The sequence below is a fragment of the Amborella trichopoda genome, chromosome 8 (genome assembly GCF_054954075.1).
Source record: "Amborella trichopoda isolate Santa Cruz 75 chromosome 8, AtrichopodaSantaCruz75HAP2 v2.0, whole genome shotgun sequence".
In the NCBI taxonomy this organism is placed as follows: domain Eukaryota; kingdom Viridiplantae; phylum Streptophyta; class Magnoliopsida; order Amborellales; family Amborellaceae; genus Amborella; species Amborella trichopoda.
In genome coordinates this window covers 8418844-8432221 of record NC_142343.1, presented here as the reverse complement: position 1 = coordinate 8432221, position 13378 = coordinate 8418844, and the positions used below count along the sequence as shown (strand labels likewise).

The 13378-nt window shown below is 37.5% G+C and overlaps 2 protein-coding genes across 6 annotated transcripts in view; one reads left to right on the top strand and one right to left on the bottom strand.

Annotated features, from left to right (window-relative positions):
- The window catches only part of LOC18436125 (ternary complex factor MIP1 leucine-zipper protein (Protein of unknown function, DUF547)), a 34428-nt gene extending 25736 nt beyond the window's left edge, over positions 1 to 8692 (top strand). For both annotated transcript variants that reach the window (XM_088874821.1, XM_006846149.4), the window contains 2 exons: positions 7819 to 7896; positions 8018 to 8692. In XM_088874821.1, coding sequence (XP_088730947.1) covers positions 7819 to 7896; positions 8018 to 8197 — 258 coding nt within the window. In that variant the 3' untranslated portion in view covers positions 8198 to 8692. The remainder of the gene's footprint in view (positions 1 to 7818; positions 7897 to 8017) is intronic.
- Positions 1 to 13378, bottom strand: part of PAT2 (protein affected trafficking 2) — a 36640-nt gene that overhangs the window by 10931 nt on the left and 12331 nt on the right. For all 4 annotated transcript variants that reach the window (XM_006846150.4, XM_011625806.3, XM_088874820.1 and 1 more), the window contains 3 exons: positions 13148 to 13274; positions 12943 to 13052; positions 12584 to 12784 (listed from right to left, as the gene is read on the bottom strand). In XM_006846150.4, coding sequence (XP_006846213.2) covers positions 12584 to 12784; positions 12943 to 13052; positions 13148 to 13274 — 438 coding nt within the window. The remainder of the gene's footprint in view (positions 1 to 12583; positions 12785 to 12942; positions 13053 to 13147; positions 13275 to 13378) is intronic.

Genomic DNA, 13378 nt, shown 5'->3' with positions numbered 1-13378 from the left:
AAAATCAAGAAGACTTTCACCTGCTGTCAAAGAAAATCATTGAAAAACATAAAGAACATAATTACAAATATTTACATATTGGATTAATTCAAATAGCCGTAAAACCTTTGACCCGATTAGGGTTGAACACCTCTGTGCTTGTATGCCTAAGAGATACAAGACACAATATATTCACAGACTCGCTACTCGGCATGGTTGAATCCAGCCTTTGTAGTGGTCCTATATATTTTAATTGTTTTCCAAATTTTTCTGTTTCTTTAACTGACCCAAATATATTAGATATATTAACAATTAATTTAAAAACACATGGGTTCCATATGACCCAAGGATCTCAAAACTTAGCAATAGTTTATAGAATATATTATAAAGTCATGAACACCTTATGTCCAAATATTATGCAAATTGATCAAAAAGATCAAACTATTTTATTCCAAACAAACATGGAAAAATCAAATATGATTGTTCCCAAAACAATAAAATGGTCAGATATCAGACTACCACAGTCATGGGCATTACAACATGCCAATCAACCTCAAGAGGTTCCTCAACATCATATTCCTAATCAAATCATAGAACATCCTGATGGTAATATTGAAATTAAATTCCAACAATTACAAGTTCAAGATGATATAAATATAAATAGAAAAAGGAATATAAAAAATAAAATACCAAGTAGAAAATCCTATTCTAATGATCCAAATGTCATAATCTTACCACCTCCTACTCAGTCTTCTTTAATACCTAGTTCAGACCTACAATTTCAAGGAATAAAGAGAACAATAGATCGTGTTGTTATTCCTACATATACTCCTGGAACTAGTACTACAAATACGACTGAGCCTAGTCTAGAAGAATTACAAGACTTTCAAATATTAACCTTACAAGTAGAAGAATATGACAATTCTCATGATAAATATTCAGATGAATATATAGCAGCATATTTAGCCGCTAAATTAGAAAGAAAAAAGAAAAAAATTGATCATAATTATATTAAGCAAGACTTTATGTCACATGAAAATAGACATATCAGACAATGGTATCTTACAAATGTACCATTACCGTTAAGAGAAAAATTACAAGCTAAATATAATCAATTCCTTAAAAAGGAAAGGGAAATAGAAGGTTATTTTTTATGGCTAATAAGTAATTATCAACATAAGCTTCATATCCCTTCTTCATTTGATGAAATTCAAACCATAGAAGAAAAAACTTATATAAGCACTGATGGTACTACCACCTCTAGTACACATCCACCTGAAAAAAGTATTATACTTAAAACAAAAGTCCCTATGAAGGATGAGCCTACTCAATCTCCATCCTTATATGATATAATTGCGACTCCATATAAATCTTACCTAAAGAACTTGGTAAGAAGCAGGAGTTAATACCTCATATTGTGGAACAAAATAATTATACCAATCTGTATATGCAATCCTTAGGAAAGCAAGCAGAAAGGATAGAAAGACTTGTCACCAAAGAACAATCTTCTGCTTCAAATATACCTAAATCAGTTTTGTTCAAACCACCTCCAGAATTAAATAAGAATAAATTTCATATTGGAGATAATAATAAATCCCTTATGGATCAATTGATATCAAAATTATCCCAACTAGATATCAAAGGCATTCCTTCTCCAACAATAACTATTCCTCCTCCATCTATTGTAACTATACCACCTGAGTCCTCTGATAAAGGAAAAGCTATCCTACCTGAACATGAGACAATGATGCTTCAGGAAGAAGAACCAATAATAGAAGATACAATCCAAAATCAAGAAAAAGCATTTATGGATACTACCCCCATTACAGAAACCATAAATAGAATAGCCTATGGGAAATATTGGAAATCAATAACTGCTTTACCATATCACAAGAGACCTACACCTGTTGATATACAAATGGAAGAAGATGCCATACAACAGGCCGTATCATATTCAGGCAGATCAATAGTAAATTGGCAAATAGATGGATTATCAGAATTAAAAATATTGGATGTTATGAGACATATGACTATGTATGCTTCTGCAAATAAAATGGCAGGCAACCCTGATCAAGAGGTTGCAAAAGCAATAGTAAATGGATTTACTGGCTGGTTACGAGGATGGTGGGATTTTTATGTAGATGATGACACCAAACAAAGAATCCTCAATAATACTAGGCAATGGACCGCCAGGAATGAACAAAATCAAGAAATAATATATACAGAGAGTGATGCTGTCAACACTCTAATATATACCATTACACTTCATTTTGTAGGCAGTACAGCTTTACTAGCAGCACGATCGGAAGATCTGCTATCTAATTTACGTTGTCCTACACTATCTCATTATAAATGGATATATATATATATATATATATATGGGGTGTTGATGCTGCCCAGAATACTACTCTTGAGCATCTAGACAAGAGAGATAAACTAAACACAAAAGGACAAATTAGACATTGAGTCTATCATTTTGTCTTTTATTTATTTCTTGAGTCTTTTTATTTAATTAGGGGCATAAGTAGTAATTTCTAAAGTCTTTTATGTTTTTTTATTCATTTAAAAGTTTTTTATAATAACATGATTAGATTAGATGGATGGCCCTGATTAAGTCTTGTTTAAGGTTTTCTTATATAAGGGATGTACTCAAGCATAATGGGAGATAATGTTTATGGACTTTTATTCAAAACCCTAAAGCAACAAGTGCTCCTTCGTTTATCTTTCGTTTTTGCATCTTTCTCCAATTTTGGATCATCCATTTCTTCTTCTTTGTAAAAAACCCTAGCTCAAGCTACTAGGTCTAAGTTGGTATTAGAGCTGACAATAAGTAAGGAGGGTCCTGTAGCACAGCTAGGGGTGAGAAATGACCCGATCCGAATCCCAAACCTGAATTTCGGATACTATTCGGTTCCGGGTATAGATTCAAGAATTGGATTCGAAATTCAGATCTGGATCCAAATAAAAATTCGGATCGGATCCGGTATAGGTGAATCCGACCTGGTTCTGGATCCAACCCCATTTTTTTAAAATAGTATATTTTTATTTTATATATATGCATAAATAAGTTATAATCTATATATAATATATGACAATTTTAAATTTTAGAAGGTCTAATCCAAATCAGGATCCGGATCTTATATATAATTTGGATTCGGATCCAGTATCCAAATATTTAGGATCCGATCCGATCCGGATCCAAATCCAATGTGTCCTACTCGGATCCGAATCCGGATCTAGGTGGATCCAGACCTGATCCGGATTATTCTCACCCCTAAACACGGTACTGTAGCATGTTATTGTAGCATAGTACTATAGAGTCGATTTTTGTGCCCTAGATCGACAACCATGCCTCCACGTAGAGGAAAAGGAGGAAAAGCGACAACCATAGAGGCATTTGATGCTAGTTTGAGAGAAGTGATTGTAGATCTGAGAAGATAAGTCAAAACCCTAGCTTTGTGTTTCATGTAGATGGAAGCCTCATCTCAGAAGTATGAGATCAAGGCAGATGATGCATTAAAAAATCCTTCCATGATCAAGCTCCATGGAAAGAGGTAGCTGATCATACGGATATGGATAATAGGCGGTGGGAAACTGCTCTCAAGGTTGAGATCCCGGAGTTTTATAATGACGATAGCAAGCATTCTTTCGAAGGTGATCCTGTTTTTTATGATTATAGTGATAAAGAGGACTTCGAAGTGACCTATAATGATCATGGGGACTTGCAACCAAACTTTGATGTGGACCCTGATGAGGAGTCGAGTTCGGAAGAATCAATTGATGATTAAGAAGAAGAAGTTGGTGACCCTACCTTTGATGAAAAGAAATAAGGTCCTATCTTCAATGAACAACTTGCTATTAGCCAGGAAGATAATGGTGCTGATGATGTTTATAATGGTGAAGATGGGGGTGATTGCGGTGAGCTATTGCTTTGTTTTGGGTGGAAAGCCCCAACAACAACTCACCAAGTTCTAATGGAAAAAGCTCATGGCTGCAATGCATTCATCTTAACCCATTTCAAAGTTTGTAAGCGAGTTATCTCAGGTATGTTCATGGACAATAATACTATGCATATGTGCTACAAATGTTACAACTTTCCATGCCAATAAAACATGAACGTGATGGATAAGGTTTCAATCAGAGATGCATCGCCAGCATAGGATTTTTGAAGTTGGAGATTTGGTGTGGGCAGTCTTAACTACGGATAGATTTCCAGCTGGGGAATATCATAAGTTAAGCCAGCGCAAGATTGGACCGTGTGAAGTGGTGAAAAAGATTGATGACAATGCGTACGTATTGAAGCTTCCCAGCCATATTCGCACTTCCGGTTTTTAATGTCAAGCATCTTATTCCACATTGTGGTGATACCTCAACGACGAGCTCCCGAATTCGAGGTTGAATTCTTTTGAGGAAGGGGGGATTGATACAACCCAAAATACTGCTCTCGAGTAGCTAGACAAGAGAGAAACTTAAAGTTTACAGGAAGAACTCCATAAGGGCAAATTAGTCATTGAGTCTACCCCCTTTATGTCTTTTATTTATTTCTTGAGTCTTTTTATTTACTTAAGGGCATAAGTAGTAATTTTTTGAGTCTTTTTTGTCTTTCTATTCACATAAAGTCTTTTATAATAAGGGAACATGATTAGATTAGATAGATGGCTATGTAAGTCTTGTTAAGGGTTTTCTTATATAAGGGATGTACTCAAGCATAACAGGGGAAAATGTTATGGACTTATGTTCAAAACCCTAGAGCAACAAGTGCTCCTTCTTTTATCTTTGGTTTTTGCCTCTCTCTCTAATTTCGGATCTTCCCTATCTTCTTCTTTGCAAAAAACCCTAGCTCAAGCTACTAGGTCTGCGCCAGGTGTGTGATTAGAAGGCTCCTCCAGCACCTGAGGGACCTGGTTTCATATGACTGTTGAAATTTAATTTGATTACTGCTGGACAGGGTGTAAACCACTGTGACAACCTAGCGATCAAAGAGGGGGAGAAGCAAATGATGTATGGCCATTGGGTGATGAAGTCAGTTGCCAAGAAGCACTTAAATTGTTCAAGCTTGAGGGCCCATGATGCAATGGTTGATTTGATGCAATTGATGAGGCTGAAATCTCGGGTAGTATTCTGCGAATTTGCTACAACCATAAGGACCAAATGATGGCAAGAATAGTTAGGTGCCATAGGGTAAGGCTCGAGGCTGAGGGGCACCAAGAAATACCGTACGAACAGGTCCTCTACTGTGGGTGGTGCCAAATAGTTTAGGTGAAAGACACCACATACAAGGCCAGGGTGCAGAGAATGAACAGGTTGGAAATGGACTCCTCTTTGCGATTGCACATTATACAACTGCTGGCAAATTGTATATCCTTGGTTTTGGGGTGGTCGAAGGTAAGGGCTTCATTTGAGAGAGCCATCCAATTGAACATTTGTACTTCGAAAAGAAACAGGGATCAATGATTTCAAAGGCGACCCATCTGGCACCTAGGCAACCGCCTAAGCGGGCCAAGGAACCTAGAAACATCGCCCAGGCCTAGGCGGGCTCCTTGGGCAGGGGGGTCCCTAGCTAGCCACCTAGACACCTGGGTGCCTGCCCAGGTCACCCATGACTTGTGTCGTGCCCAAGGGCGAGGGGCATTTAGGGTTTTCTTTTTCTTTTAGGTTGTAAAAGACAGCCGCAGGAGGGGGGAGGGTTAGGTTCATATGCAATCTAAATCCCATTTTAACTATTTGAGAGAGAGAAGAACTTCAAAAAAGTTGAGATTTTGTGATTTCCATAAGATCGAAGAATTTCTCAAAGTTGAGAAATTGATCCAAACATATCTCCCTTTGAGTTTGGATTTACTTTTGGAGATTTTTTAGGCCTATTAGAGGGCTCTTAGAAGATTTTGAAATTGAAAAATATCTCAAAGGTAGAATTTTAAAGATTGAGCAATCAAAAGTTACTGAAAAAAAATTTCTTTTCAGATTGCTTAGATTAATTTGAGATATCTTCTTCGGGTTCTAATATAAGTGATGATCCGGATTGGAAGTACAGCTATAACCCAAATACTTTAGTTAAAAATTGCATAAGATGTAATTATTGTGAGAAGGATACAAATGGGGGTATAAACCAATTCAAGAAAAATCTTGCCGGAATCGAGGGGATGTTGGCCCTTTGTGAAAACGTTCATGATGCCATTAAGAAGTTAAATTATATGAATATAATAGAAAAAAGAGGAAAGCGAGGCATGCATAGCAAAACTACGGTTTGGGGTTCATGTTAATTGTGACAATGATGATGAAATTGATGAGGAGGGGTGTGATGAGGTGGAGCAGCACGCTATGTCCCAGACTAGGGGGAAAGGAAAGGGCGTTGCAATTGGTTCTAGGGATGGGGGGCCTAAGAGGCCTTGGGTCAAGGTTGAGAAACAAAGAAGCAAACAACCATTGAAAATAGAATCAAGAAGAAAGATAGAGAGAAAACACTGCTTAGTACATTGCTCAGTGGTTTCATGAGACGGACATTTCTTTGAATGCAGCCCATCTAAATAGCATTCTACACCTTGGTAGAGGCATTTGGCTAATTTGGGTATGAGTTGAAGCCCCCAACCACCCCATAGGAGCTTTCAAAGCGTTTTTTGAAAAAAGACATGAATGTCACGATTGAGATTGTGGAGTAACAAAAGGATACATTGGCTCAATATGACGTTTCTATTATGACTAATTTTTAGAGTGACAAGAAGAGAAGCAGTTAAATGAATTTGTTGGTGAATTGTTCTTTAGGGACTGTTTTTTTTAGGTGTATTGATGCCTTTGATGATAGCCATGATGCCCATTACATATTTAAACTGATGAAGAGGGGATCGAGGAGATTGGGATTAGCATGTTATACAGGTTGTCACACAAACATTGCTCCTAATGTTGTTGCTGCTGATTTGTTATACATAGTCCACCCTCATACCTTTTGGACACCATGCGCAAAACACTGTATAGACCTCATGCTCGAGGCAATTGGAGATTTGCGCGAGATTGCAAGTGCAGTTAAGAAGGCTAGGTCAATTATAGTTTTCATTTATAGCCACACCTTAAGCCTCAGTATGATGCACAGATTATAAAGCAGAAGGAGATAGTGAGGCTGGGAGTCACGAGATTTGCCAACTAGCACCTATGTCTACATAGCATACATTCGAGGAGAGTCCAATTGAGACAGATGTTCATCTCGAATGATTGGAGAGCATGCAAGTAGGCCAGGGATCACAAAGGGAAGAAGGTGAGAGATATTGTCCTATCTAAGGCTTAGGGGTGAAGGGCGTTCTTAAAGTATATTTCCTCTTGTCAAAGTACTTTGCATGATTGACAATGACAAGCCCTCGATGGGCTACATATATAAGCAATGAAAATTTGCGAGAGAGAGAGAGAGAGAGAGAGAGAGAGAGAAAGAGAGAGAGAGAGCCATAATTTGGATAATAATGTGAGCTGCTATGAGCCAGTTTTGAAGATTATTGATGAGAAGTGGTTTAAGCAGCTACATCGACCATTGCATGCCTCTGGTTTTTATTTTAACCCAGCTTTTCATTATGTTGACATGGATATATACACACAAATGACACAATTATAACTGGATTTAATAAGTGCCTGGATTTGCTAGTTCCTAATCAAGATATTCAAGACATTATATGCGATGATGAGCTAATAAGTTACAAGTGCGCATCAAAGTATTTTGGGAGTCCAATGGTGGTGAGACAAAGGACCAAAATCGATCCAATTAATAACATACTTAACCCAATCCTCAAGTTCAAGTTTCATGTTTGTTGTTTGTTTTCTATATTTCATATATAATCGTAATTCATAATCAATTTGCAGCCAATTTGTGGAGCCAACATGGATGTAATGCTCCAAACTTCATTCGTCTGTGAACGGAATTGGAATACTTTTGAGATGGTAATTTATTTTATTATTTTGCAATTTACTAATTTGAATTAGTAGTTACTAGTTTGTAAATACTGATTACTATGTCAATTGTAAATTTTTAATATTAATTAGTTTTGTTTGATTTTATTAGATTCATACACAGAAAAAAAACAAGCTTGAATCAAAGAGGCTCAATGACCTAAATTATGTGAAGTACAGTCAATACTTGAAGGAGAGATTTGTTAAGAGAACCCCCTCATATCAAAAAACATGGATAATGTCATGGAGTGGTTGGTTGATGATGATGAGGTCGAGGGGCACGAAAGATTGACAGAGGATATGATCGTGGAGGACTCAGGGACAGCAGCCGATCCTTATAGGGCCACTAGATCTCCTTCACAGAGGACGAGGGTGGCGGCGGAAGAGGAGGAAGCAGAGGCAAATTTAGAAGAGAAAAAGGAAGAGATGATTCCAATGATGATGGGCTTGACTCCGATGCATATGATGTAGCTGACCCTACTTTTTCTGATGATGAGTGATGACAAAAGACTCTTCAAGTCTATATTTCTTTCCTTTTTCTTTTCCTCCTCTTATGTGTATATATGGACTATGGATATGGAGTATGGAGAAGTGTATGTGGACTATGGACATTTGATGTCTTATTTCTTTCCTTTTCTTGATGATGAATTGATGACTGAATTCGAAATTTTTCAATGTTGGATTATATTTTTTTATTTTTACTATATGTATGGAGTCGATGGAGTATGGACTATGGTGTGGAGTATGGACTAATGGTATGAAATGTATGGATTATGGAGTAATGGACTATGGATGGACTATATATTATGTGTTCTTAATGTGTTGCCTCGATATACATTTTTGACTTTTTACACAAAATCTGGCCCTAAAACAGTTGGATCAGACACCCTCCTATGCTTTTTATTCTATCTAGGCCACCCAAGTTCTGGGCGCCCACCTAGCAGCTAAGCAACCTGGATCCCCTTGGCCACAGAGGCGCTGCCCGACATTTTTTGGAACAGTGTGCACAGTAACTGGCTCTAGATCTTCTTGAGTGAGGACTCAGTAAAAAGAGGTGACCATTAAAGAGTTTTTGGTTTCAGTTGCCCACATAATTCTATCAATCCCTTGACTAGAGAGTAAAGCTGACATAAGCAGGTCAAACAGGGAGGAGAGGACTGCGATCTCTGCATCATTAAGGTTTTTGAAAGTAGGACCATGTGACCCGGGCAAGTATATATAATTTAAAATTTCTTTCTTTCTTTCTTTGCTTTATTTATACCACCTGGATCACTTACAAGTGTCCAAAATATAACTTTGATTCAAAACAATAACAAAATAATACCAAGGATTCTCACTTGCATGCCATCAGCAAAAATGTATTCAATGCATAAATCAGCAAATTTATAAGTCACTTTATTGCGATCAAGAAAACATGGAATATGAAAATACCGAATACCTTACTTCAAATTACCCCCAAGGACACACCCCACACCAGGTCTCTTCCATCGATGGCGCACGGGATCATGGTCCTAACCTCGTCTCATAACTTGGGAAGCTTAGGCAAAACCCCTTGAGAGCATAGTATAGGATGGGATTATACCACAAAACAAAGGCAAGAGAAGCTAGGGCGTGCCACCCCTTATGGCTAGAGCATGGCCCCTTAGGGTTTTACTAGATATTATTTTACAATTAAAAACCCTAAACAGAGAAAATCAAATGAGAATGAGAGAGAGAGAGAGGCCAACATTAGAAGTGTACAGAAGGAACCCCCCTTGGAGACCTGTGAGGTGAAGAAATCTTAATCTTACATTCCTTAGATCAGCCATCATGATTAAAGGAATGTGCTAGAACCATTATCCCTCAATTTCCATAACTCTACTCCCATCAAAATTTTATTTAAAGAAAATATTACAAATTTATTTATTAATTTCAATCAATCACAACAATTTTCCCTTTGAAATCAATCATCCCATTTCAAAACATTTTCCATTATATGACAACATCTTCTAGAAAGCTTGTTGAGCAAGCAAAACTAAGAGGAAAGACAAGATGGGGCGTGCCACCTTTTGTGGGCACTAGTGGGCCCCACACCCCCCTACATAATGGGCCTCTTTGTGGTGGGCCCACAAATCCAATGGGCCCCCACAACCTCTAGTGAATTATAGCATAAAATTAATTTTTACAAACCAATAATATTTTTCTTCTCTATGAAACAATTAATCCAGGAAATTCATTTTAGGCTATTTAAAAATCTTTTTTACCCAATATAAAATATCCAAAGAGCTCTAAAAATTCATTTTAATACTCTAAAACAAAATTAAGTATAATTATACATATTAAAATGAATTTGATGGGAATTGGATCCAAAGGGTTAAGAATAGCACAAATATATTAAGGACTCCATCTATTTTACAAGACCGCATCCCACTGCCATCTTCTCAAACTGACAAAATAAATCCCATGACCCACAACCCATCGCAAGGGTTCATGCTTGGACTATCAAAGTCAGCCAATGAATGAAGGATGCATGATCTTAGTCCATGCATTAGCGGTTCCTTTTTTATTCCTCCTAAAGATTTCATTTCAATTGGAATTTGCTTATTCATGGTGATACTTATATTGATCATTGTCAAATTAAGCATCCATAATTGAATGGTTAAAGCATCCAACTCATAATTGGCAAATTCGTAGGTGCAATTTCTGTTGGATGCACACCAATTGGAATGTTTAATAAGTCTATTATAATTGGCTCTATCCTATTCTAGAACATCATGGGTCCTTCCAACACAGTCCAGTGTTGCAAGGAGACATCTCTTCAACACACATACACGTTACACCCCAGAGGGCTACTTCCCTGGCGGCTATCTAGTATACATGTTGTGCAAGGGTAATAATAAGCATTTTGGGCCTTGTCCTCTCCAGCCAACCACCGGACATAGGGATCACATCTAGTCCCCTAGCCAACTACCCTGAGCATATATCTGACTTCATCAAGGGATAACCCTACTAGAAAACATTTATCAGCTGTGCACAATGCCTAGGGCTATGGGTTTTAAACATCAACCCGAACTTAGCCAATCGAAAGCCAGGTGAGTCACGGCATTAGTGATACCCCACAGTCCATTCAAACCACACTCCCACTGAAGCCATTATATCACTATATGAATTATTTTCAATACATGCACTCATCATCATCATCATAGCCTTTTCTTAATTAATTGGGGCCGACTACACGAATATTGGTCCGCCATTTTGCTCTATTTAAGGCCATACCCTCGGTGAAGCCATAAGTCCCCATATCTTTTCAGACTACTTCCAACCATGTCCTTTTGAGCCTGCCCCTTGTCTTTTTCAATCCTTCCACTTGAACTAACTCGCACATCCTAACAGGTGTTGTACTAGGTCGACGCCACACATGGCCAGCCCACCTAAGTCTACTCTCTCTCATTTTATCGCCTATTGGTACATGCACTCATAAGGCCCCATTAAATTGATACATAACCCCAACAATTTTGGTAAAGGACATGGGTCCAACCACTAGCCCCCCAATGGTTTGATGTAATTGTCATGTTTCACCGAGGCCACAGGCTACATTGAAGCTTATTAGCTTTGCTTATCAAAACACACAAAAAGAAAACACTAAAAATTTCTTCTATATCACCATAAGACCCGATTTGAATAGCAGAACAACTCAATCATAGAAGCTGATTATTTTGAAATATTCTGTTTCCATAGCTAAGGGCATTTTATTGGCATTTTCATAGTAAATGGGGTCAAGAAAGTCCATAACCGGGAAATAGTGAAGTGGACCAAGCTGGGCCATTTGTCACTCTTAAATGGATGGTGGACAAAAGTGGCCCTGTTGCGAAAAGTTGGTCTGTCCAAAAGAAACCCAAGAAGCCTAAGTAATGATAGATTCAGATTCAGTAGTCCTTGCTTCCGAGCAGTTCAACTTCCAACTAGAAACATTGTTACTCCATGTTTGGAAGAAATAAGAACCACATATTGGTCACAAGAAGGAAGCCGTGGAAGAAACTTTCAGCAAAATTGCTTGCCAATAGTAAGAAGACAGGAAATGGTGACTAGTCACATAATTGTTTGATATGAGTTGTGTTTCCAAAATTAGGTAATGTCTCAGACTATAATCATGAATTTCTCTTGCAAATAATAATCTGAGGGTCCATGAAGAGATGAAGATGAATTCAGGGACAACCTTATACTGTGTGTGACACATTCTGGAAACATGCCCAATACTTGGGCATTTGATTAACCTATTGTTTTCTGTCACAACCATTACATAGTACACATTTCAAACCTTTACTAAAGAAATCTAAAAAACATGAATAGGAAAAAAGATGCTAATGGGTGAGATGAAACAAGAACAAGAGCATCAATTCCCATCCAAGCTCTAGAGTGAAGAACAAATGTCAAGGATCAGTAGCTTATATGTCAAGGACAATAAATAAGATGGATAACCTCCTAAGAAACCCAAGTATTGCACCCTATATATTAAGAAAACAGAAGTAAGGAATACACAAACAACTGCGATTATTAATAAACCAGGCAGCACAGCTAAGCCAAAAATAAGATCGCAAGCAAAAAAAAGCAACTTGTTGATAATGTGTGCAGCAGTTTCGCATTATTTCCTCACTGTAAGTCCAAAATGTAGAGAAAACAGTATCGAAGTACATGTAACCTTGGCTGCACTGTTAATAATCTGTTGCTTTGTCTCCAGTTGTTCTGAAGGAAAGGACGAAGACAGATATTTAAGGACAGTGGGGACAATATGAGAAATAGTATCACCAACAGAACTGTATTCTCCTAACATCCATACAATGACAGCACGAGCAGCAGGCACCTTGATTGAGTCCAAACTACGTATCAAATGGACCAGCACCTACCAAAAACATAAAACAGGATGAAATTAGAATTGACTCATTCATGGGATTTACACAAAAAATTATTATAATTTTTGCAGTCAAACCAAGTCAATGATGTAATATTAAGTTTTAGTATGTCTAACCACACACAGGTGCGGTATCATAGAAAGCCTACCTTTTCATAATCAGCAGGATTTCGCCTTATGATAGTCTTGATGGAGATAATTGCTTGAGTCAATACATAAGCTTCTGTTTCTTTATCATCCCCACAATTGACAGAAGACTCTGTAAGGTGAAAATTTCATTTGTTGAGCATAAGAAACCTCATTACAAGGTCATAAATAAAAGTACTTTATTTTCGATAGAGATTCAATTAGTACCTTGTCGAATTACAGCCAAAAGCCCTTCCAAGCAAGTGCTAGCCACAGATGGAAGCCGTTGTGCACATACACCAATTGCAGCAAGTGTATCAGCAACAAATCTTCTGTCCGGGTCTTTAATGTAATCCTAACAATGCACTAAAACCGTAAACATCAGCAGAAAAGCTAATTGTATTATGAAGTAAGAAAAAGCTAATGTTATTATGCATTTATTAGTCAAGCAATTCTTCA